This window comes from Ciconia boyciana, chromosome 5, assembly GCF_034638445.1.
Source record: "Ciconia boyciana chromosome 5, ASM3463844v1, whole genome shotgun sequence".
NCBI classification, from domain to species: Eukaryota; Metazoa; Chordata; class Aves; order Ciconiiformes; family Ciconiidae; genus Ciconia; species Ciconia boyciana.
Window position 1 is genome coordinate 18,197,520 of NC_132938.1, and position 23,914 is coordinate 18,221,433.

At 35.7% G+C, this 23,914-nt stretch overlaps 1 protein-coding gene across 5 annotated transcripts in view; it reads right to left on the reverse strand.

The window, feature by feature from the left end:
- LCORL (ligand dependent nuclear receptor corepressor like) overlaps positions 1–23,914 on the reverse strand; it is an 88,315-nt gene continuing 64,401 nt past the window's right edge. For 3 of the 5 annotated variants that reach the window (XM_072861726.1, XM_072861728.1, XM_072861729.1), the window contains one exon: positions 16,277–22,654. In XM_072861726.1, the coding sequence (XP_072717827.1) occupies positions 17,740–22,654 (4,915 nt within the window). In that variant the 3' untranslated portion in view covers positions 16,277–17,739. Of the gene's footprint in view, positions 979–16,276; positions 22,655–23,914 lie in introns of those variants that run through there. The other 2 variants (XM_072861727.1, XM_072861733.1) reach the window with 2 other exon arrangements.

The window sequence follows — 23,914 nt, forward strand, 5'->3', positions numbered from 1 at the left end:
CTACTTCTTTGAGTAGAGTTTAAAATTTTGATGTTTACATTGAATTTCCGAAGTACACAGAAAAAAAATGAAATAGGAAGAGCATTTACATCCATTTTAATTGGTGGCAGGCATAAATTCATAAAAACAAAAGGGGAAGAAAGACCATTTAGCAGAAACCTCAAAAAGTGCAGATACAGGTTCGTTGAGTAACAATCTTTCGAGAGATTCTCCTGCAGGCTTGGCCTTTCTTTTAGACATTACGGTCATTAAACACTGTCACACAAAAGTTCTCAAGATAAATGAAGATGAAAGCATACTGCAGAAACAAACTGGTTGTTCAATACATTTCAATCCGTTTGTGAAGGAGATCTCCTCAGATAATTTACCTTTTCTTTTTACTGCTTTGCTTCGAGGTAGTTGGTCTCCACCTGTTACAGATTTGTTTGAGTTGTTATTACCATCAATCTTTACATGGTGACCTATGCCACAGATTACATAATATATTAACTTTCGTGCACAAAAATAAAATTGGCAAATCATAATTAAACTTAAAGAACATAGAAAAATCACAATACTATTAAAGGGGAACATCTGATTCTGATATAAATTTGTACTGCAAGAATTTCATGATGGTCAGATGCGAAACTTTGTATTTAAAAAAAGAAAAAGTACATCAAAATGGATAATGCTAGTAGTAATATAAAGCCAAATCACACAAGATCATGTCAAGATCAATGTAATAAATGCTTATTATTCAGCAGAAAAAAAATCAGGAACAATGTACAAAATAATAGTGCAAGAACAGCTGCAATCTATTTGTTCTCATCAGTTTTGAGATTTTGGTTAAAAACTTTACAGCTGGTGAGAGATGCTGCTGAAAAACTCAGATTCCACTCAGTGGGCTGATTAAGGCACATCTTTATGGACTTCAAATGTTCATTTTCTGTGTTCATGTCTATTGAATTCTGCGGCTCCGAGACTTTCACTTGTAGCGTGCTGTGAGAAAAGAAGTGGGGGTGGGAGAGGGAAAAAAATGAGAAAAAGTTTAGTACACTTTCCTCTTCCCCTGCCAACAAGCAAACTGATAAGAGGCAAGATGAGGTGGTGGCAGATTGCATACACTGATGGGGTTTTTTGTTGTTTTACTGCACTATGTTCCAGAAACACCGAGATCAGAACCTGACTGTGCTGCGCTCTCCAGGTTGTAAAAGTAGATCAGGCTTGTTTGTTTGTGTTGAAATAGCTGAGGTCCTGTTAATTTGCACGGACTATCCTAGGTCAGCCTCTTGCTACCGCTATTGCTTTGCACAGGAAGAGGTGTGTTCTGCAGGCTGGCCTGTCTTAAATCGTGTCCAGCTGACTACTGTAAAAACATAGAGCAGGAACTGGGCAAGAGTGTGGGCTTGGGTTTTTTGCTGACATTGTTAATTTAGTACAGCCATGAAAGGACTAATATATAGACAGTGTTTATTTTGTTTCAAATCTAGGAAAAGAAGTAATACAAGAAAGGAAAGAAACCCAGCCCTTTGTGGGGATAACTAAGCAGACTAGGACATAAGTGTGGACTGAATCATACTCTCATTGTTGCCATATAGAATCATAGAATAGAATCACAGAGCAGTTTGGGTTGGAAGGGACCTTTAAAGGCCATCTAGTCCAACCCTCCCTGCAATGAGCAGGGACACCTTCCACTAGATCAGGTTGCTCAGAGCCCCATCCAACCTGACCTGGAATGTTGCCAGGGATGGGGCATCTACCACCTCTCTGGGCAACCTGTTCCAGTGTTTTACCACCCTCATTGTAAAAAATTTCTTCCTTAATATATAAAGCACTGTAATTGTGCACACTCAGAAGACAAGAAGGTAGAGTTTGGAAATCCTAATTTCAAACCTCTCCATCCCTACTTTTTTTTTTTTCTTTTTTTACTGCCTACCTCCTGCAGTGATCTGTGTGCAATTCATTGCTTCTCACCATCCTTTTCAAAGATTTCAAGAACTGCAAGAATGATACAAAGTTGGAAATATTTCTAATTACTGAGATGAAAAAAATAAAGTTCTCTGTATTGTAATGAAGGGTAGGAGGTAATGATCATGCTATAAACTACCTGCACACCGTTTCTTCTATCAAAAGGATGCTTAGGTAGCAAGAAGATATCTTAATGGCTCTTACTTGCTGCATTTCAGGAGATGAGGTCCACCACAGGACTTAGGTGCAAATTGTCAAGGACTGAGTCTGCTGCAGTGTAGTGTTCACATGCTGCGGTGCAGTGTTCACTGTTCACAAGTGTGAACAGTTTAGCTGAGGACATTCAGTAATTGTAAGACTATAACCTAAAACATATTAGCTTGTGTTACTGAAATACTATTGACTGACTTTGGTTAAACTTTTTCCTGTGTCATGGCAAGAGGGAAAGACAGCTTGTGTAACAGCTAAAGTGACAATTCATTGTTATTTTTCACAGATCATCTGAAACACAATTTTCATTCTTTTACATTTTTATGCAAGCTCTCTAGATGGCTTTGTGTCTTTCTGACATGGTAGTGAAACAAGCATTTCTAATTTACTAGCCCTCCATAACTGGGGTACTGCTCCCATGACCTGCCTTTCCTTGTGCCCTTATTCTTCTGCCTCCAGCTTTTGTCTTGTTTTTGCCTCGTACTCTTTTCCTTCATTCGTTTCTGGTTTGCACACACTCTCGTTGCTCTGATCTTTTCCTTCCCATAGGAAACACAGAGTGCAAGTGTAGGTGACAGAGAAGACTTTAGTCAGCAAGGTTACTTTCTTGAATTTACCACCTCTTCAGACTTGAACCTTTGCCCTCACTTGCTGTGAGGAAAGTCAAAGCCTTTTCTTATGACCATGGGATTAAGTGTACATCTGAGATGGTGCTAGGGCTGACTTCTGAAGTCTTGCAGCTTTCCTCACCCCTACTGCTTACGTACTTTCCAGGCGTGGCCAGGTAGCAAAACTTAACCTCTTAGCACTGAACAGAAATAATCAACAGCTAAATGGAGAGATAGGGCTGGGATGTTGTTTTGTTTTGGGATTTGTGGTTTGGGTTTGTTGTTGTTGTTACCTGAAAGGAACATAAATGCCTTGGGAATTAAGAAATTGCAAACTATGCAAAGTGCTTTAAAGAACAGTATTTCTACTGTCTTTAAAGCAGTAGACACATGAACCTTGTTTAATGCTGGGCAAGTGCCAGACAGAAAAAGCTAAAGGTTCAGGCTTCTCAAATGATTTGGCATGTTACTTCTGTATATATAACCTAGGAATTGTACTAAATCGTTATGGCCCCTTTTCCAAACAACACTGCTAGCAATAACAGAGTGTATACTAGGATTTGGTGTAATTGTGACCGTAATTCCTTCCCAGTTGCTTGGACGGCAAATCAAAATGCAGAGTGCTGTAATACTACCAAACAGCACTTTCCAAGTAGTCGACTATAATGGTTTCCCTCTCTGAGGGACTGTCCTACTCTCTCTGTTTTAGTTTGTAAACTAAAACTGTTTAGTTTGTAAACCTGTAGTTGTACAGGTTTCTGTACAAGGTGTAAAAGGCAGGGCTGAATTTGCAAAACTAAAACTGAAGTATATGCTAGTAATTGTCATGCAGGAATTTACCTCTTACAGAAGAATTCTAGGAAACTCGAGAGAGTGGCATTTTAAGAGAATGCATAAAAACAGGAATACAAAAATGTAAAATTAATGTTTTTTTCAGTTCCCCAGTATGAGTAACATCAACATAAAAAGCTCAAGTATTTTAGGAAATTTTACCTTGATAAAAATAAAGTGGAAGATAATATGGTTAGAGATCTGCATTAATATAGTCATTAACCAAGAACCTAGTCTTTCATCTTGCTTTTCATTCTTTTAGCTGTAGTGGTTTATTTTCTAGTTGTTGATGTAACAAGGTACAAAAATGGTGTATTTAAATAGTATTTTTAAAGCAGAGAATGTAATTAAGGTGTAAAATTAAATAGAAACAGTTGAATTTCTCCAGCCAGATCCATCAATAGATGCTACTCTAAATTTTATTCTGCCCTGCTTACAGAAGGTGCACTGTGCATTAAGCGTTCCTAGCAGAAGATGACAGAGATGTTTCATACAGCAACCCTCCTGTCAGGAAGAACTGCAGGTTACAGCCTGATGCTACCAGAAGCCCATTTCAGTAGAGCTTGGAATTAGGCTGTAGAGCATCTCTACTCTACATCCTCCTGGAGTTTTCCACTACCAATGCTTTGCACCAGTAAGAGGATGGAGGTCCCTTTAACTTCCTAGACAACAGGCATTTCCTGATCTTATATAATGGCCTCTAAAAAGGTTAGAATTTCCAATTCTGAAGCCATCTGTTTACTATTCCAGCAATTATAATCTGTTTTGCTTTTATTCACTCAGGATTGATGCTGTTAATCAGCTTCCGTGCATGTGATTTGTGGAAGTCAACTACAGGTGCTTCTGTAACATGGAATATAAATTCCAGCCATGGCATATTCAATAGTTCTGCTTTCACTAGTGAATTCGAAGACAGGCCAACAGTGCTAAAAGCCCAGTGAAAAAGAAGAAAACAGTCTTTATTTTTTAAAAATTCTTTTGTATGATAAACTCGTGATATTTCTTGAAAATTCAGATGCTTGTCTTCATCTTTAATTACACTACCCTCTGCCAGCCCTTGTCCTCTAACTACTCTTGACATGCTGGTAACATATTTACTGCTTAATTTAAAAGATTTCATATTTCAGAGTGTACAGTAGCTGATCCTTGATCATTCTTGTCTCTTCTTAGAAAGTAAAAATTGAAAAAAAAAAAAGTATATGGAAACAAGACTATACCTTTTTGATCTGAAACAATAGCAATTTAAAAAAAAAAATGTATCTCAGGGAGCTAAGTTGTGTGTTTCTGCAGTCCTTTAGCATGCACTACATCACTGCTCTGTATAAGGAGCACGTTCAGTCTCACCAAGATTTTCGACTCTTCGAAGTGAGCATATATGAACTAGTGGAGAGGCAGGAGGTGCCGGGTACCCCACTGAGGATGTGGACACACGAAGGTCGTGTACGGTAACAGGACACACAGTTTTGTCAATGCAAGCTGAGGATGCCCTCACATCCTCTTGGCTTTCTTTGGATGCTGCTGCACACAAAGTCAATGGGTCTAGAAAACTGCCAGTGATGACTCCAGGATTTTTTTTCATGTGTTGCAACTCTCAGTTCCCAAATCACTATTACTGAATCATCTCTGAATTTACTATCTTTCAACAGCCTTGGAAGAAGAGGCAATTGCCTATGTTATTCTAACAAATCATAGCAGCCAAATCAGAATAATGCCGATGGACTCTCAAGTTCTATCTAGTCTCCCCTGGCTAAGACACAACCCTATGTGTGGTTAAGCCTCCAGGCCTACTAGGACCTACAAGGATCATCTCACTCCACTAAACTTTCTTCCTATCATTAAAGCAAAAGGAATTAAATAGAAAGGTCTTTGAATTCAACCTTCTACTAAAGCAAGCAACAAGGGGCCTTCCCATGCTCCTAAGAACTAAAGAAAACCCTGCTCTTTTCCACACTTCCAGTTAAAACTGCTTGAATACAAGTATTTCTTTGTGAAATTCTGCATTTCTGTCTTTGGTTTTACCCAAATCATTGTTATGATAACAGAAATACTGATTTTTAATAAGAGGATGTGAGAGCAATACTGTATAAGTTGATGGGCTGCCAAGCACAAAAATAATATTCTTTGAGCTGCTTATTTTCTGTGCAGTTTGGAACTCTGTTCTTCAGGAAAAACAGGAATTTGACACCTGTTGTATGAAAATGATAAAAAAAAAAATCTGGCTAGCTCAAGGCCATATATTTGCTGAGTTCATCTGTGTCTACAATATGACAAGGCCATGCAGAAAAAGTAGGAACAGGGATAAATGTTTCTTATCTGTTAGGTGACTCCTCAGCATCTCCTGCCAGAGATTACCATCTCTGGTAATCTCTGGCACACGTGTTGTGTGTTTGTATGCTGTAAAATGACTATGAAAGTATCACTGTAGGGTTATGTTTCTTTAAATCTTTTGCAACGCTTATTTCATAGATAAAAACATCTCCTTCCCAACTAGCTGAGAGCTAGGTCAAACTGTTTTTTACGCTCATGTCTACCAAAAATTCTGCAACTGCACTTGCTAAACACCAGCATCAATGATGTGCAAACTGATAGCTTGGAAAGCATAAGAGCATTCATGCACTGATTAGTGGCTTTTACAGAAAGGTTTCAAAAATACTGAGTAGAAATAGTAAAACTTCAGCAGCATAAAAAAGTGTTCTCTATACAAACTACTCAAACATTTCCCAGAAAAGGAAATAGTGGAATATATTAGGTTAAAGTCTACAATGACTACAGTAGCCTCAGTATGCTTTCCAACAGAGATTGATTTGATAATGCAACATACATTGAAATTAAAATAAACCAAGCACGCAGAGTCAGATTTATTGTGTCTAAAATTTAAACTCATCTTTCCACAATGCCAAACTGCAACAACAAAGAAATCTACAAAGAAATTTTTTAATGTCTCATTTCCATTTATCAAATGGATTCTCGTTGTAATAAGAAATAATATTTTTCAGCTGAGCGGATGGAATATAATTTGGGAATCTGACAGAGAGAAAGAAATGCCCTGGAAATAGATGGCATACTCAACTAGATCAAAGCAAGCTGGGGAGATAAGCAATATCCACGGAGTCTTTTAAAAATTAGACATAAGAGCTGGGTTTAACACAGCTGGAGTACTAAGACAAATAAAACGGTACACAAGACAGAACCAAGACAGGAGGTGAACTGAATGGTGACAAAAAGACAGGGTGAGAAGTCAGAACCAGCCACAGTCCCAGACTGAAATTATGGTGGAAAAGTTTCTTTTGCTCTTCACACTAACTCAGAAACGTTCTCTTGGTTTGAAGGAAAAAAAAAAAGGGTGGGAAGAAGAAAGGAAATACATACGAAATATATGAGAAAGATAACTAAAAGAGGCTAGTAGGCATTTGCTGAGCACTTGTGGCACATCAGTGAAAGAGGATTACTTACTGGTAGCTATTTCCTGAAGCTATATACTGAAATATTCACACACTGTTCAAGGTTTAACTTGCACAGAGACAAAATTATATAGCAGTGGATCTTTGTTGCACCTTTTACATCACTAATTCATCTTCAAAGAACACAGCCCAATAGTAAAACCAAACAGCGTATTGTATGCATTTCCAGGTAAAAGTTTGGCAAGTGGAATAGGTGACAACAGTTTCAGAGTGCAGTCACAGAAATAACACGACTTTCTCCCCCAAACCAGTCAGCTACAGAAAATGTTCTCACTCCCTTAGACATAACAGATCATCGGCAACATAAAAGGTTTAAATTGCAACTTCGATGTAGAAATCAGGAACTGAAACAAGTATTAAAAAAAAAAAAAAAGAAATTAATCAGACTTGCACAGCCATGGAAGTACAGAGCTCAGTCCTGATAGCTCTCCAAAACACACGACAGATTTGAATGTATGTTGACAAGCTAAAATATAAAAAACATTCCTGCCCCCTTTTTAAGTTATAATTATTTAAAGCAGCCTGACTTGGTAAGTTATTTAGAACTGTGATCTTTTTGACAAGAATCACTATGTTTTGTGGCAATACAGATTATTTAACAGTCCACAGAAGGCACAGGGTTCTTAAAGAACAAGGAAGCAAAATATTAATGTAAGCTGTCACTGAAATGGGCATGAAGCAGTGAGAAAATTTTAGGGCATAATTTACTAGTGATGAGAGTATTAAACCTGTTAAAGAAAAAAAAAATAGTCCTATGATCTCAAATCATTCATAGTATACTGTCTTGAAAGATCTTGGAAACAAAAACCAGCTAAGAATCTAACAGTTGAAAGGAAGCATCATTAATTGTGCGATGAACATAATTAATTCTTAGCATCCAGGCATCGCCATGAAACAGGTCTGCCTCTGATCATCAGTTCCATGAAAGAAAACTACCTACTTTCTAGGCATTATCAGAAGTTAGTAGCATGCAAATAAATTAAAAAACCCCTAAACAGCTGTTGTGCAGATAAGTATTGTTGCATTTGCCTTAGAAACATACTATAACAGAAAAAAGTTTTTGCTATTTTTATTCTACTTAATCATAATTAAAAATGGTTTTGAATGAGGTACAGTAAGGCTAAGGCTTGGAGGTTCAGAACTATGTATGCTGGTTCAGGCTGTTCTCAGAGGGAACAAAATGCCACCATCTCAATACTGTGATGAATGCAGCTATGTAAATCCTGTCATTTGAGCTGGATTAATCTCAGATCTTTAATTCATAATCGTCTTTTGACATTACAAATGCAATTATGTTATGGAGGGAGATCATCTCAGAAACATGATGAGATAGTCCCTGGGTGGTTTATAGCCCACCAGACTTCTGAAGTAAGGAAGGTCAAACAATAATTTGCAAATAAGTAATTTCCTTTTCTGAGATTTCTACTACTAAAATGTAATTTAAAAACAGCTGTGAGTAGTAAGCTGATAAATATGAAAGATCTCAGCAACAAATATGATATACAAAATAATTTTTTCAAACACACATCTCTAGAACTGTAAACTACAAAGACAGGTAACAACAACCACTGCAATTTTAAGAATGGATACGTTAAGTATAGCTCTTAAATCTTTACTTGCATTGTAAATAAAATTCTCAAATTTTAAAAATAAATTATTGTTACTGAATGTTTTGAAATTTATGCTAAGTGCCCCAATAAAAACACTGAAACCTAACTTTAAGTACTTTTTTTCTTCACAATTTAGCCTCCATTCCAAATAGAAAACAAGACACATAGATAAAAGAGCACCATCTAAGTGAGAATTTTTTTTTAAATTAAAAAAAAAATCATATGGCATTCTTACAGTTTCTAGACAAGAATTTTTCAGCTAGACTTCCATTTCATGTACAGGTAAATAATCCATTACTTGAAGCAAATAATCAAGATTTCAGTAGTTTGAAATAGACAACTTTGAGGGGAAGCCTGTGTCCGTAAAATATCAAGTATAATCTCTGCATATTTGTGAAATCCGCAGCTGAGATCATAGGGACCTGTGACAAGATCCATCTGAAAAGACTGATTTCCCTAAGCATCTTAATTTTTATGTACGCATGTATTTTAATATGAAGTGTGAAAGTCTTATTATTCTAATTCCTAGCAGGAACACAATTTAGAAATATTCTACCCTGAGCTGCAAAGTGAAAACAAAGAGTAAGAATACCTACATAAGACCTGCTTGGAAAAACATGAATGTAGTCACATGACTCACTAATGGCTTGACAACCAATATAAAACATTCAAAACCAAGTAGAAATGCATAGGCTTATGTTTTGGAAGGATTTTAAGTCCTAACCTAATGTTAAATTAAAGCCATTTCTACTGGTAGGCATGCAGTAAGAAAAGCAGGTCTAAAGTCGATCATCACTGAAGAAAGAGCTACAGCCAAGTTAAGATACCTGTCCCACTTACAGATAAGCCATGATAAAAGACAGAAGCACAGATTCCTTTTATATATGCTTAGAAGTGGAGACAGAAAGGAGCATGTGGCAGTAAGTAGAGGATGGAGAGTAGGTGAGCTGGCACAGCCACTGAAAGTTTGTGAAACTCCTGTCTAAATTTAATTTGTGATAAGGAACCAATAAAGCTGGATGCAGACATAAGTCAGGTGAGTTTCTGCTGTTGAAAGAACAAATCAGACAGTAAAATCTGTCAGACTGACAAAACCAAAGCAAAGCCTAGGTCTCCATAAAGCGTGAAGTTTCTCAGTAAAGATTTATATCCTCTTAACAGAGCAAGAGATACCATTATTTGTACTCCAAAGAACACTGAAAAATAATCTAAGCAGCCTTTACTGATGTCTAGAACACAAGAGAAATCATCATCGGAAAAAGGTGTCCTTCCTTCAGTTATGAAAAAATGGAAAGAGAAATATAAATTGCTCGACCTGTTCCACAAGAACAGAATGTGCTATTTGCCATAAGAATGGGAGCAGGAACAGTAACTTTTCCAGAATTACAAAGTGCCCAGAGCTTTTGGCCCAAAAGCATGGAGCTAGGAAGACAAAGTCTGTTTACACATCCTGATTTTGGAAAAGAGAGGTGTCTTTACACTGTAGGAAAAAAATTAAAAGTTACCTGGGTCTTCAATAAGAAAAAGTGGATTAAAAAGTAGGCATGGCTATTTAGAAAAGATTTTCCGTACCTGGATTTGAAGATATCTATGACAAAGGCTGACTGACATCTTGCTCATATGATATTATAAATTTCTTATCAAGTGTAAGAGATAGTACAGACCACCAGAAGTACACAATGACAAATATGCAGTAAAAAAAAAAACAGGGAATGAAACTGGGCTGCACTCATTCTGCAGTGCTCCTGAGAGTATGCTTTGGCACTCACAAACATACAGCTTGGAAAAAAAGAAAGCTGATGTGTGATCTGAGAATCAATTAAAGTTTGATACTAAAGGAGAGCAAAGGACGAAGAGAGGATGCAGATGAATGTGGAACAACCAGAGTGTAATGGTCTGAATGGTCTGAACAGTGCTTCAGACATGGGTCTGAATAAAATAAATGAATAAAAGCAATGGTGTGAAATAAACAACAGTTCAGCAGGGACCATGGCAAAGTACCAATGCAGGTTAGGCAGTTCTTTAACAAAGGTGTAGGCAGCTATAGTGCATCACATATGAAGCATAAGTCAATGCTATATTGCTGTAAAAATACAAATAAGTATCACGATATACAAAAAGCAGTAGGATGGCTAACATTGGAAGAGACAGCCAGTGGCAATGGTGTAATTTTCGTTATGGGAGCTAGGCCATTATGAGAAGTGGTTAGACATCCTGTTTGGGCTCATCAGCCTCCCTGAAAACCTGTGCACAGTTTCTATGCTTCTGTGAGAGAGGGAACAAAGGTAGAAAGCTGCAAGGAAAACACAGGTAGTCTGACTTATTAAAGTGAGTAATATAAAAAATAATGTTGACAAAAATCACACATTGAGGGGGAAAAAAAAAAGTGAGAATTTAGATGAGAAAACAAGTCAGTCAGCTGCAAGCTGGAAATCCAATAAGGAGGAAAAAGAAATAACAGTTAGAGGAGACACGAAAACTGAAGTAATTCAAGATGATACCTTAGGCATTGAAAGGAGAAGATGGAGAGAGATGTGTCTCAAGAACAGCATTATTTTGTCAAGATACACTGCAACCAGTCAAAACATTATTTTAAGTTAGGAACCTGATAAAAATGTGTGGAGTACATTTTACTTATTGCTCAGTTACAATAACTTCAATATTTTATTTGACTAGTAGTGAAATAATTTCTATTTTCTTTTCTAGCTTTTTAATAAGGCACTATTAAAAAAATCCTTGCAAACAACAAAGTAATTAAAAATGCCAATTAACTTCTAAATTGGGACCTCAATCTAGGTTCCATTTGCAGTATTTCAAAGAAGTGATTTTCTCTTAAAATGGTACCTTAGAAATGTTCTCAGTTCATAGGTAGCACAACATATCCCAATACAAATATATATATATATATATATATATAAGTACAGGTCTATAAATCATACATTTCTATATACTGGTATTTGTTAAAAAACATAACTTGGGATTCCAAACATTTTCTTCTGATTTATTTTAAAATATCTAATAATATCTTTTAAATAACTAGGAAGTAAACTTTGTTAATGAGAACTCCATGAACTTTCTTTGCTAGATTGCATACACCATCATGTTTCATGTCACATTGAGACCACAAAGCATGACACTACCTCCAATTACCACTAAGGGCAAAACCGTCAAGCTATGATGTTGTAGTGGTGCATGCATATGAATGCAAAATGCTGCTCTTAAAATCTTGGGCTTCCCATATAAAACAATTTCCATTCAGGTACATCCATCTAATTAGTTGTTGATCATTGTAAAAATATCTGGCTGAATTAGAACCTGAAGGTTGCCAACAGCTTTCAGAAATCCTCAGTATGCTAGGGAATACTCAAGATTCAAGGCCATTCTAAAGGGCAGACAGTCTTTCTTTTTCATGTTGACCATAGGAAACACCAGAGAAAAAAAGCCTTATGGTAAGAAAATGCTGTCCTTAAAATATGGCAAAAATCTTATTTGTATTAAATTAATATCCAGTTACCAAATGAATAGGAGGGAGAAGGAACATAAAAAATGAAATATAATTTCTAACAGCTATCGAACGTTTACCTACATTTGAAACAAAGTTTCGGATAAGTTCATAAGATTATGCTTTACTCTGTAAAGCACTGCAAACAAATGCTTAGACCTTCTCCTGAAATATTTTAAAATAATGAAAACATTTCTGTTAGTCTCAAATCTTGTTTAAACAATGTCTTTAAGGCACAACTGTATAATTATAGCAAAACAAAAGGACACTGCTAGCAAAAGGATAAAAAGTGAATAAATGCGGCACTATATTTGGCTTGAAAATCTGAAGGTGTTGTCGAATCATCAAAGGACAGACTACAACTATCTTTTGATTGAGTGCAAGAGGCATTAGGGAAGGAAAATCTACCCAATACATGCAAACAACAGCCCAGTTATCTCACACCATTTTAAACCTTCCCCTCGACTCTGGAACCAGAATCTGCACTTTTTGAATGTAACTAACTGAAGATTCTAGTATAAGACACTTCACAAAAAGTTGGTGAACATCCATCCCCCCCCCCCCCCCCAGCTTTAGCATATAAAATAGAGGACGCAAACTAAGGCACAGTACACAGGCCTCTGTAAATTAAAGCATCTTTCTTGAGCAGGAATATTTTTCCAGAGCTCAACACCAAAATGTGGAATTGTCTCAGTATAACTAACCTGCTTTGTGATGGCCACACATAAATACTTTATTTACAAGGTACATCATCATAGGCTGTGTTGCTTGACCTCTATCCTTTTCTATCTAACATCAACTGAAGCTCCACTTTAAGGCAGTAAACTCTTAACAGAAGAGAGGATTTTAAAAAGGGTATGTACTTGTCATATTTTCAAAAGTGCTAGGCAGGCCTGGGAAAACAACTATTTTCTCTTCTAGAGAAAGGCTTAAGCAGAAAGACAGAAGCCTGCCTATATTTATATAGTATTATCAGTTTCCTAAAGAAAGCTGAAAAATTTAACCATTTCCCCAGGACTGAGAACAAATAGGAAAGCTTGAGTATGAGTTTCTCAGTTTTTGAGGAAATCAAATTAAAAAGAAATAACAAAACAATAATGAATAAAATGATGAACCCCCCCCCCCCCCATGTATAAAACTAGGTATATAAATCCTACACAAAGGCTTAATGATCATGACACTAAACTACAGAAATTTCCTTGCAGGTAAAGGAAATTAAAGACTTCAGAGTAGAGTTCTTGGAAAGAAGTCTACTATTCAAATAAGCAAAAGTAAAAATCCTTAGCTCATAACCCTCAAAAGAACATGAGGAACAGCATACTCCAAGGCAATATGTAAATGACTACCCTTTAAAATAAAACAGCACCCAAAATCTATACACCTAATACTAGATCACATGATGGGAGAGAAAGACAAGGGAAGGACAGACTATATAACTGCATTTAGCAAGTGGAATTCCAGAGTGTAAAACAAGATGGAGCATTAGACTGTGGTATTAGAGCTGCTGTTGATGCATTAAGGGGAATGAGGCAGAGACCATTAAGTTCATTAAATGAGTCAGGATTTATTATACATGTATAGTCAACCATATATCAAGTCTACCTTTCAGCTTTTATCCTTCTGCATTAAAAATGGCCCACTTACTGAGAATAGTCATTCATTTCAATATTGTTTCTACATTTTCTATGAATTTTCTTACTTTGTTTTATGGCTGTCTGAAAAAGTAACTTATTGTCTGGCAATTACAGTTATGAAAATTTCTATCTGCTTACTCTGCATCACGGGTGAAACTTATTCTGAAGCCAAGTAACCTTCTGATGAAAAGCCTTTGTGAAAAGAGCTAAGACAGGGCTGTTGAAAAGGATTTCTCTAAATCAACAGATATAATGACTGTTACACTATGTATCTTTTGCATTTTACCTAACCCAATATTTTAAATTTGTTCCACATTAGGAGTGTAGAATGTGCTCCTTCATGAAAGAGAAAGCTGAAGAGACTTGCTAAAAACAATCTTTTTTGTCACTAGATCATTGGTGTGAGACTAATGTCTTCCACAGTAGTAGGAAAGCGATTCACATTATGTGGCCTTATTGCTAGTGGATCACACTACTGTAAGAGAAATAAGCAATAATACTGGAATATTAATGCCATACTAATATAGCTGTGTAAAAAGAGTTCATAAAATTTTCCCTCTCAAGAAAATTTATGGTAACGGAAGTCAAGTTTAAGAAAAGTTTTATCTGTTGTTGTATTCATATAGATGTTATTTTATGTGCACAATCAAGAGACCAGTTAGACTCAAAAATAACAAGTTTTCACAGTTAGGTTCCTATGAAAGGTTCCTAACTCTTGTAGTCAGCTTTGAAATTATTACAGAGATTAGCAAATTTTCATTTTAAATACTGCACTAACTTGATCTCATTAAGATAGCATTTAAAAACAGCATTCAAATATAATGAAAAATTAAAATTGAAAATTTATATTCTCTGCCAACAAATACAGTATATTTTCTTCTAAAACTTTAGAATACTTGAAGAAAAGCCAAATTATAAGGGAGAAAATGAAAAAGTTCATTTTAGATGAAGAAAGTATCCTAGCTTCAAGTGATCAGAATTGATTTTTAAAAGCTTTTCTATGTGAACTCCCACCCTGATATGAAGGGTAAGTAGACAGGTATGTCACATCATCACAGCACACAGTACTGCCTGCTACTGTAGTAGGTCCACAGCCTCCTTTGCATCTGTTATAAATCCACACCCTCTGAAGTAGATTTTTAAAATATTCAGTACATTGTCAATTCCTAAAATGGAGTCTGTTATTGCGTCCCATTTTATTGTTGGGTAATAGTTTCTCTTATTTTAGCTTGGCTCTCTTGAAGCCTTTTTGGATCTAGTTTGGCCAAGTCCAAAGCATGTGAATGTGGTCTTCAGTGTTATAAGGAAACACACTGAACCACCTTCATGGAAAGAAACACAAATACTTTCCTAAAAACATGCTTATGTAATTTTCTTTGCCACCACAGACAGTAATAATGTTTCAGTGTTGCTAAAGAAATTAAAATGGTCAGAACATAGATTTACAGTAAAAGGGAACTGCCCCTCAACATGTCAAATATATTGTTGAAGCAACAGTTCAGAAGTCAAGTAGTAACAAACAGCATACGGACCAGTGTATCTACCATCCACCTTATCTTGAATAAAACAGGCAACGTGAAAAAGCGATTAACTCTCTTCTGTTGCTACAACGAGCACATGGCTAGTTCTAGTTGCTTCATACTACCTTGAGCTGTAAGAACTCAATTGCTTTATTCCCACTTGCACATTCTAACAAAAATTGAGTATACATGAAAATTCAGTAACCACGTTCTGCCTACCTGCCACAATGCTTCACAACAAAACAGCATCACAACACCTCTCTCTTTCAAGAATATTCGGTAAGACACCAAGATCAGTAAAACTTGAAGAAAAACTTTAAACATTGACCATAAATGTGTATATAAGAACATTTCAAGCATGACAACAGAACAATGATATAGTTTATGATACCACATCAACAAAAATACAGTCCAAAGAACATATGAATGAATAATGGTGTTTTCATGTGCATTAAACTTCCAGATGCAGGAATTATGTTTGAAAACACATGCATGCACAGCTAGAAATCATGTTCCTTCTTTTCAGCCAGTAGCTATACTCTAGACTAAAAACGTTGATATGATTTCCTTGGCTAGTGCAGACAGCACACAATGTTGAATCAACATGCCAAAACAAGACATCCTTTTCTATATCAGACTGATGCTGCAACAGTACCCATAATAAAGATTTGGGGTTACAAGTGTGGAGAAAATTCCAGAAGCGTAATTCTTTCTCTTTTAACATTCCCTTTATCAGTGAACTTTCTGTCATATCCTTTCTAAAGACAACGACTGATATGAGAAACTATGAGTAAAAGGGAAAATAACAAAAACTGTAAATGAAATAATGTAAAATATCAAAATAGTTATCAGATTTCCTGAAGATCCAAAACTAAAGGAGGAAAGTTATCAGGTAAATAAAATTGAATCCAAATTAAAACTAACATGAGACCATATCACAGTAATAGGTCTTACATTGCCATAGCAAGAAAAAGTTCAAAGATAAATATAATTCGAATGCAAAATTTTCTCAACTACAGTCAAAATCATGAAATAGAAGTATGAGAGAGCTCTTTCTTCATTTGCAGAAAAGAAACAGATAAATGTTACCCTTTCCTTTTCTAGTTCTGGCTTTTTTACAGCAATCTTGTGTCAAGGTTTGAACTTCTTAAAAAGAAGTTTTTAATGTTGAGTTTGGCCCCAGATCAGTGAATTAAAATACAAAATAATAGTCTAAAGATAAAAAATACTGTACTTTGGAAAAGCAGAGTTACACTGAATGAGCTTAATATGAAGAATTTTACATATCACATAAAGCACAAAAGAAAGAAAGTATACAAGAGCCATAATATCGTTTATATTACAACTTAAATTAACTTTTCAGTTTATTATCAGGGACAGTTTTCTACAATATAGAATACAAAGGGGGAACATAAGATTTTACTCTGATATTTTGAATAGTTTTTTTTATTCTTCGGGCAACATAATCAGATTAGCTAATACAATATTGTTTCTACAAATAAATACTTCTGCAGTAATTTAATTCCTATTGCAGAACTTTTTTTTTTACTTGGTATTTCACACCTTAGTTATTTTATTAGAAATTAGTTGAGACTTCTGTTTAAGGAGACCTCTTCACCCAACAGAAGACATAATTTCACAAGTGTACCCTCTTTGTAAGTAATATAATGGCCTTTCTGAGATCACAGTTGTATTACAATGTATTATAAATATCTAGCTTTAAAAATGGATTTAATTTCACACTACCCTAAAAAGATTCCAATCCAATGCATTTAGCATAGTAACTGTATGGTGTACTTGTCTAGAATAATTTTGCATTTTAAATTGTTCTGTAAGAATTCAATGCGCAAACCCTTTAGAGTCAGCAGATTTCATTTGGCATTGAATGGATACTAAAACGGATCTCTGAATGAATACTTCTCAGAAGTACATAGTACTATTTTTTACTGTATAATTATGAAACCATTACAGATTTATATTAGAAATCATTCAATGACAAATTTTTTTCAAACAACTATATGTTAATAAACTAAATTTCTGCTTCATTTTATAATTCACCCATCCTCACGTTATGAGAAACTACACAGTGGAATGAAATTCTGTTCCTTTTGAAATCAGTAACTAGTTGCGACTGACTTCAGACATGTCAGAACTTGATTTGTTGTCTGTCTGAACTATATTAGTTAGCTCTTTTCATCTTGGTGTGTTATAGTCGTAATAGAATGTAACGTGCCTATTGTAGCCAAAATTTATATTATATAAATTTTAAAATTGCACTTTCAGCATTATTCTGATGCTACACAATGTTTAATTTCATGACTTCTCTGAAATTAAAATTAATATCATGCAATTAAAAAAAATATAAAATCCAAAGTGCTTAGTTGTTTGACTTCTCCAATTCTTTAAGATTGCAATTTTAAGATGAAGGGGGGAACTGGAACTTACCTACTTGGTACTTTGGGTAATAAGTTGCCATTTGTCCACTACTGCATGATTGTCTCTTATGCCTTTTTCTTATATTTGTATCAGTGGTCTCCCATTGTGGACTTTTTCTTTTGTTTATTCTGATAAGAACTTCAGAACTACCAGCAGGATTATCATCATGGTTTACATCACTACTTAATTTTCTGCTGTGAAACTGGTCATCCAGCCTTTCAGTCACTTTAGAAGACTTAGATCCTTTAGATGTTTCCATTTCATTTTCTTGTTTCTTTAATGCATTTTGCTTAGTAGAATGGGACCTTAAAAGAGGATGTCTTTTTTCTTCCATATAGGCCTGATTGCTTTTACTTTCAACAGCTTCAGGAGAATAAATGACATTATTTAACTTAAATGAATTGTGCTGCTCGAGATGGTTGATTTTTCTCAGAAATATCCTACAATCTTTAAAGGTTTTGGCTTTCCAAGTATTTTGAAACAGTTTATCTTGGCTTTGTTCTTTTCTAACATTTTGTTGGTAACAAATTGTTCCATTTGTCTCTGCATGTGACTTAAGTATATTTGTTAAACCAGGATGTGGGTTAAAGTCAGAAGATCCCATCATCTGTTGAACAAATGCATCTCTGGCTTCATTTTCAGTTGGCAAGAGGCTACTCTGAGATTCTACCAAAGTCTGAGTGGGCTGGATTTCTACTGTATTTTTTTCCTGGAGCTTGGGCATTTCATCATTGGTTTCCCCACTTGTACTTTTAAACAACTGGCTTTGGCAAAAGAACTGCAAATTTTTCTTTTTTGATTTCCAGCCTCCGGGAGCCTGATTATAGAGCGTTTTCGTTTGTCCCCACCTATCATGCTGTAACTTCTTAAATTCATTTCTTTTTAATCTGGCTAATGCGAAATTACTTTTCATGTTTAAGACTGGAGACCTCACCATGTTATGTAATATTTGTAACTTCCCTGCTGGTTTTGAAGGAGAGGATAGTGCAAACTTTTTAAAGTGCTTTCTGAAAGGGCAAGTACTAAGATCAGATTGTTTAGTTTCCATCTTTACCTCTCTAGTACTAACTACTTCTAAAGGATTGCGAGCATTTGCCTTTCTTACTAGAGAGAGAGACTGTGTTTCTGTAGTTTGCATAAACCAGGTGCAGAGTTCATTCATATTACATTTTTTCTGAAAAAGCATTTTTATAGGTGATGTTTCAAGTTCTACAAGGCAGGAGTCTAAAGGGTTTGACATTTCAGTATTACAGTCTTGTTCAATGGGATCCCTTCTTTCACATACACATTTATCAAACTCACTTCCCCCCACTCGCAACCAGGTATTAGTTATCTGTTCGAATCTATTATTTAGTTCTTCCAACAAAGTGTCACTTGAAGTGGAAGTAGCCCACCACCTGAGAGAGGGATTTGATGAAAAAATGGGATCCGATGATACTTCATTAATGGGCCCAAATGCACCATCCTTAAGATCCTTTTTTGCACTTCCTGAATTTCTCAGTTCTGAGGTATCTTTGGATGCTGTGCTCTGATTCGATTGCCTATGTTTTTCCTTTCGATCTTTAGCTTTTTTCAAATGGAGTTTGTAAGATTTATGTAGTAAGGCACTTCTACAAGTAAATGCACTAGAAGATGCTAATGAATGTAAAAAATGCAGCGAGGGTTTTCTGTCTCTAGCAGAATGTCTCAACGGAATTTCACATTTTCTTGATACTGCTGTAATAACATGGTTTGATCCATCCTCTCTAGAATCTTTCCGCATGCTCTTTACTTGACCCATATTATTGCACAGTTGATTTTTTCTCTCCTGTGTTATGTTTTTTTCTAACACATTCTGCTGTTGTAAAGGAGGCAAACAGTTGCTAATACTCACTTTTCTTTCCTGAGGTGAAACTCTATTAACAGTCACTGATATGCCGGAGATTTTTACTTTTGCTGGCCTACCAGGTTTTCGAATGGTGGTTAACGGTTTCTTAATTGGCCGTATAATATTGCTGCAAGGATGTGGTGATGCCAGGTTACTCTTGATAGGTCTGACATAGTCATAACCAGAGACCTCATTTTCAGCAGAAGAATTCTGTAAGGCTTTTACTATTTCAGTCAAAGCATTTTCAGTTTCCGCATTGTGCCTCGCTTTGCTGCTGTCATTGGCAAAATTAGAATCAGTGTGTTGTGTGGGCAGAATGCTGATTACATTTAGATTACCTTCAGAAACGTGTCTCTTAGTTCTTCTTGACCTTCCAAAGACAACTGTCACAGTAATATTTTTGTTGCTGTTAACTTCTTCCATTACTGCTGCATCAGATTTGGTACTTTTACCATCACTGCTAAGTACAGGTCTAAGTTCTGTGCTTTCAGTCATGTCTATTTTTGGTTTTGGAGGCCGTCCAATAGGTCTCTTAACCTGCTTAACAACTTGAGGACCTATTTTCTTTGGTCTACCAGGTTTTCTTTTTAAAACCGATTCGCTGCTACTGCTTGATTTCTCCACAACTTCATCATTTTGTTTTGAGTCATTTAAGTTAGTTTCACCAACTGGACAAGAGCTTGTAATTGCTTCCGTATAAACACAACTTGACTCCTCCTTAGTATAATTTTCACTGTAATCACAGTCCTTGACACAGATTGCATGAGAAAGATCTCCTGTGGCCTGTTTGTCTAACAAAGTGTTTGCGTGGCCCTGAAACAAACAAATATCTGTGCTTCCTTTAGAAGATGCAGCTGCAGATGTCAAAGTATATTTGACTCCTTCACTACTATTAACCTCTGAGACAAACATCAGCTTAATAGGACTAGAGTAGTTTAAGGGAGATGAGATCTCCCCAGCTTCAGAAGTTGTACATAAGTCCACATTATTGGAAGTTGAACTGGATGAATCAAAGGTCAGAGATTTCAAAAGGCTGTCATTAATTTCTTGATCTATAACCATTTCTTGATTGTCTGTTGTCACACACACAGTTTTGATTTTACTGCTGCTTGGCAAATGAGAATGTGGAAGGAAGCTTTGTCCTGTGCATCCCATTTCACTCAGAGTGAAAGGTAAGCCTCTTCTAGCAGCTGGGTTCATAACCTGTTCATAAGCATTATCTTTTAATTTTTGGCTTATTTTGTAACTATCCAGCAATGAGTTGTTAGTCTTTCTGGCTAAGTTTATTGTATCTTCTAAACGCTCTACAACAACTTGCAGATTTGTGTCTCTCACAATTTTGCTTATATTTATGTCACTGCATTTTTCAGCATGAACATCTTTATTTACTTTCATTTTTTCCAAACTTTCTAAAGACTGTTTTGCATTGGATGCCTTTCTAAACACAATATTGTTCGTTACATACACAGAATACCATCCAGGAGGCACAATGTTACGTCTAGTTCTCCCCAAGATTCCATTACTCTCATCCTTTAGAGGAATCTGATCAGTCTTTTTTAAGGGTGCACAATCTCCTTGTGTTTTTGCGAGTTTTGCCTGGCTGGCTGCAATAGCACTGTTTTCTGAAAGAACTAGAAAGCTGGAGCTGGTTTGAAAATTAGGAAGAGGTAGTTTGAAAGCCTCTGTTTGGTGTACTGGAAAGCACATGGGTTTGGTTTGGCAATTCATGCATGGATTACTTTCAAGATGTTGCAAAGCCTCATCTTCTATCACAGTAAAACTGTGTCTTTTATTTGGATATATTTTATCAATTTTTTTTGTAGATCTCTTTGCATTTCTCTCAGAAATTGACTTCTTTCTTACAAGAGTTTCATCAAGGCTTGCAAGCTCCCTCTTGATTTGCAAAGACTGTCGTCGAATGAATGGTGAATCAGGAGAATTATACATTGCAAATAAAGTTTCCTGACGCTTGCGAAATCTTGTTTGGATAATTTTATTTTCCATTTGTTTATCGTGTTGGCGAAGTAATTCCATAAAGCTGTAATCACTTGCCTTAGCATTATGCAAAAGAGAGGTTATGAAGTCTCCTAATTTGACATCATTTTCTGGTGCCCTGTCACTGCTAGAAAGTTTTACAAGATTTGTTGCTATATCTGTAGTGTCTATTGATTTTAACTTTTCATTAATACGGTCCATTAAATCTTGAAAAATGGCAGAATGTTCACCTTCCTCAGCCTTCTCAGAATTTATATAATAATTGTTGCTTTCTTGGTCTGTTGATAGCAACGTTCCCTCTGAATATTCAGTCTCTTTTCCTCTGCATGTTTTACCTTCATATTCAAATTGTCCTTTGCTTCCTTCAGCTGGCAAGAGGGATGGAGGCTGGTTGATGGATGTTTCAAGCTTGTTATTATCTGAAGTTGGAAAATCTATAACCGATCCTTCCGATGATTCAAATTCTTTACTCTGTACAGGTGATAGTGGAGGTGGTGATGGGCTGCGAGATCTATTTGAATTTTTAATGCTGTTCAAGACATCACAGTCCTTAGTTGAATATGTACACGCTGCTCCTTTCACAGAATGCCTGTTATAATTTTGCAATTGTTCAGCACAATACTTATGAGAACTACATGCTTTGTTCACCATTGTCTTAATACATCCAATCGCTACAGCTTGGCATGACAAAGGATCAAAATCTTTAATACAAACAGAGAGAGGTGGTAAACAAGTGTTTGGTCTTTGATTTTGTAAACAGCACCTTTTTGTCAGCATATGTCCATTGCAATTGCAAAATGAAACGTGAACATCCTCTTCAGTAAGGGAACTGGGAGTTTCCGAGTGGACCAAATGTGTTTGCTTGCAACTGCAAGCTATAGGAACATTTTCATCTTGTATTAAAAATTTTAGCATAGCCAAAGTCTGTTGCCAGTGATATGAACAAAAAGACTCCAAAACTTTGTTTAATGTTGATTTTCCTTTTTCCAAATTAGCTGTTTCCTCTGAATTTGCATCAGCTGTTGAGCTTGAACTGAAAATGAAAACAAATCAAAACAAAATATAAATTACAGTAAAACACCATGTCTAATGTTTGTTATAATGGTTAAACTCAAGCCTAAAAACCTGAAGTCTGCAAAACAGTTCTGTTCTATTTGCACTATTCAATCATACTTGCAAGTGTCACTAGCAATGCTGTACATCTTATCTATAGTAGTGATAGTCCTACCATAAGAAAAATAATCAGGAAGAAATTAAGGGACAAAAAGAATAGTTTGAAACAGCTTCTCATATCTAAATGTAATTACAATAATGTTAACTTTCTGATATTTCCAACTACCTTAATCATTAATAAAGGAAAATCTCACCAAGAACCTGCAGAGCTTAGTATTAGTCCTATTTCACAAACTGAGGCACAGAGGGGGTAAATGACTTGCCTAAGGTCACAATTCAAGGTTGTGGCAGAGGCAAGAGTGGATCCATCTCTCCTGAATCCCACCCTAAGATATTCATATACCAAAGTGTATTGAATGCTCTTCAGGATACTCAAAGATCCTTCTAAAGACATTTTTATTTATATCTTTATTTTTAAAGAACACTTAATAGGCTAACAGAAAATGGAAAAAATAGCCACTTGTTACTGTTCCTGTTCTTTGCAGATAGAAGTTTCCCTTCCAGTTTTAAAATAAATTGCAGTGGTGCATCATGGGCTCTTCATTGCAATATATTACACACACACGTGCACACACGCGCGTGCACACACACACACGCACGGATTCCTTCATTAAACAGAAACAGAGGTAATCACCACTTAGAATAAATAACTTCTGTGATAAAGGTTAATATCCTTTAAATCTCAAATACAGGGTAGGCCTATATCTAAATAAGACTTCTGAGCAGTTGTTCTCAAAGATATTAACTCAAAATAAAATCACTTATCAAATACTACCTTAACTATTTAATTAATTTCTTATAAATTATTAAAACTAATGTCACTACTTACCTAATCAACCATTTATATTGAAAAGCTGAAAATTTTCCATGGTAGAAATTAATACAGATATTTCTTCAATTAAATACAAAATCCTTATGCTGGATAGCAACTATCAACAGATAGTTAACACCTAATTCAAATGTTTTACTGAAACCAATTGCATGAGCAGAAAATGTTAGAAGAATTCTGTTTTAGAAAAGTATGTATTGTTTAAACATATCACCAAACTCTGAACATGACACTAACTTTTTGCCCTACTATTATCTCTAATTTTTTGCATTTAAGCCTGTACTTGGGAAA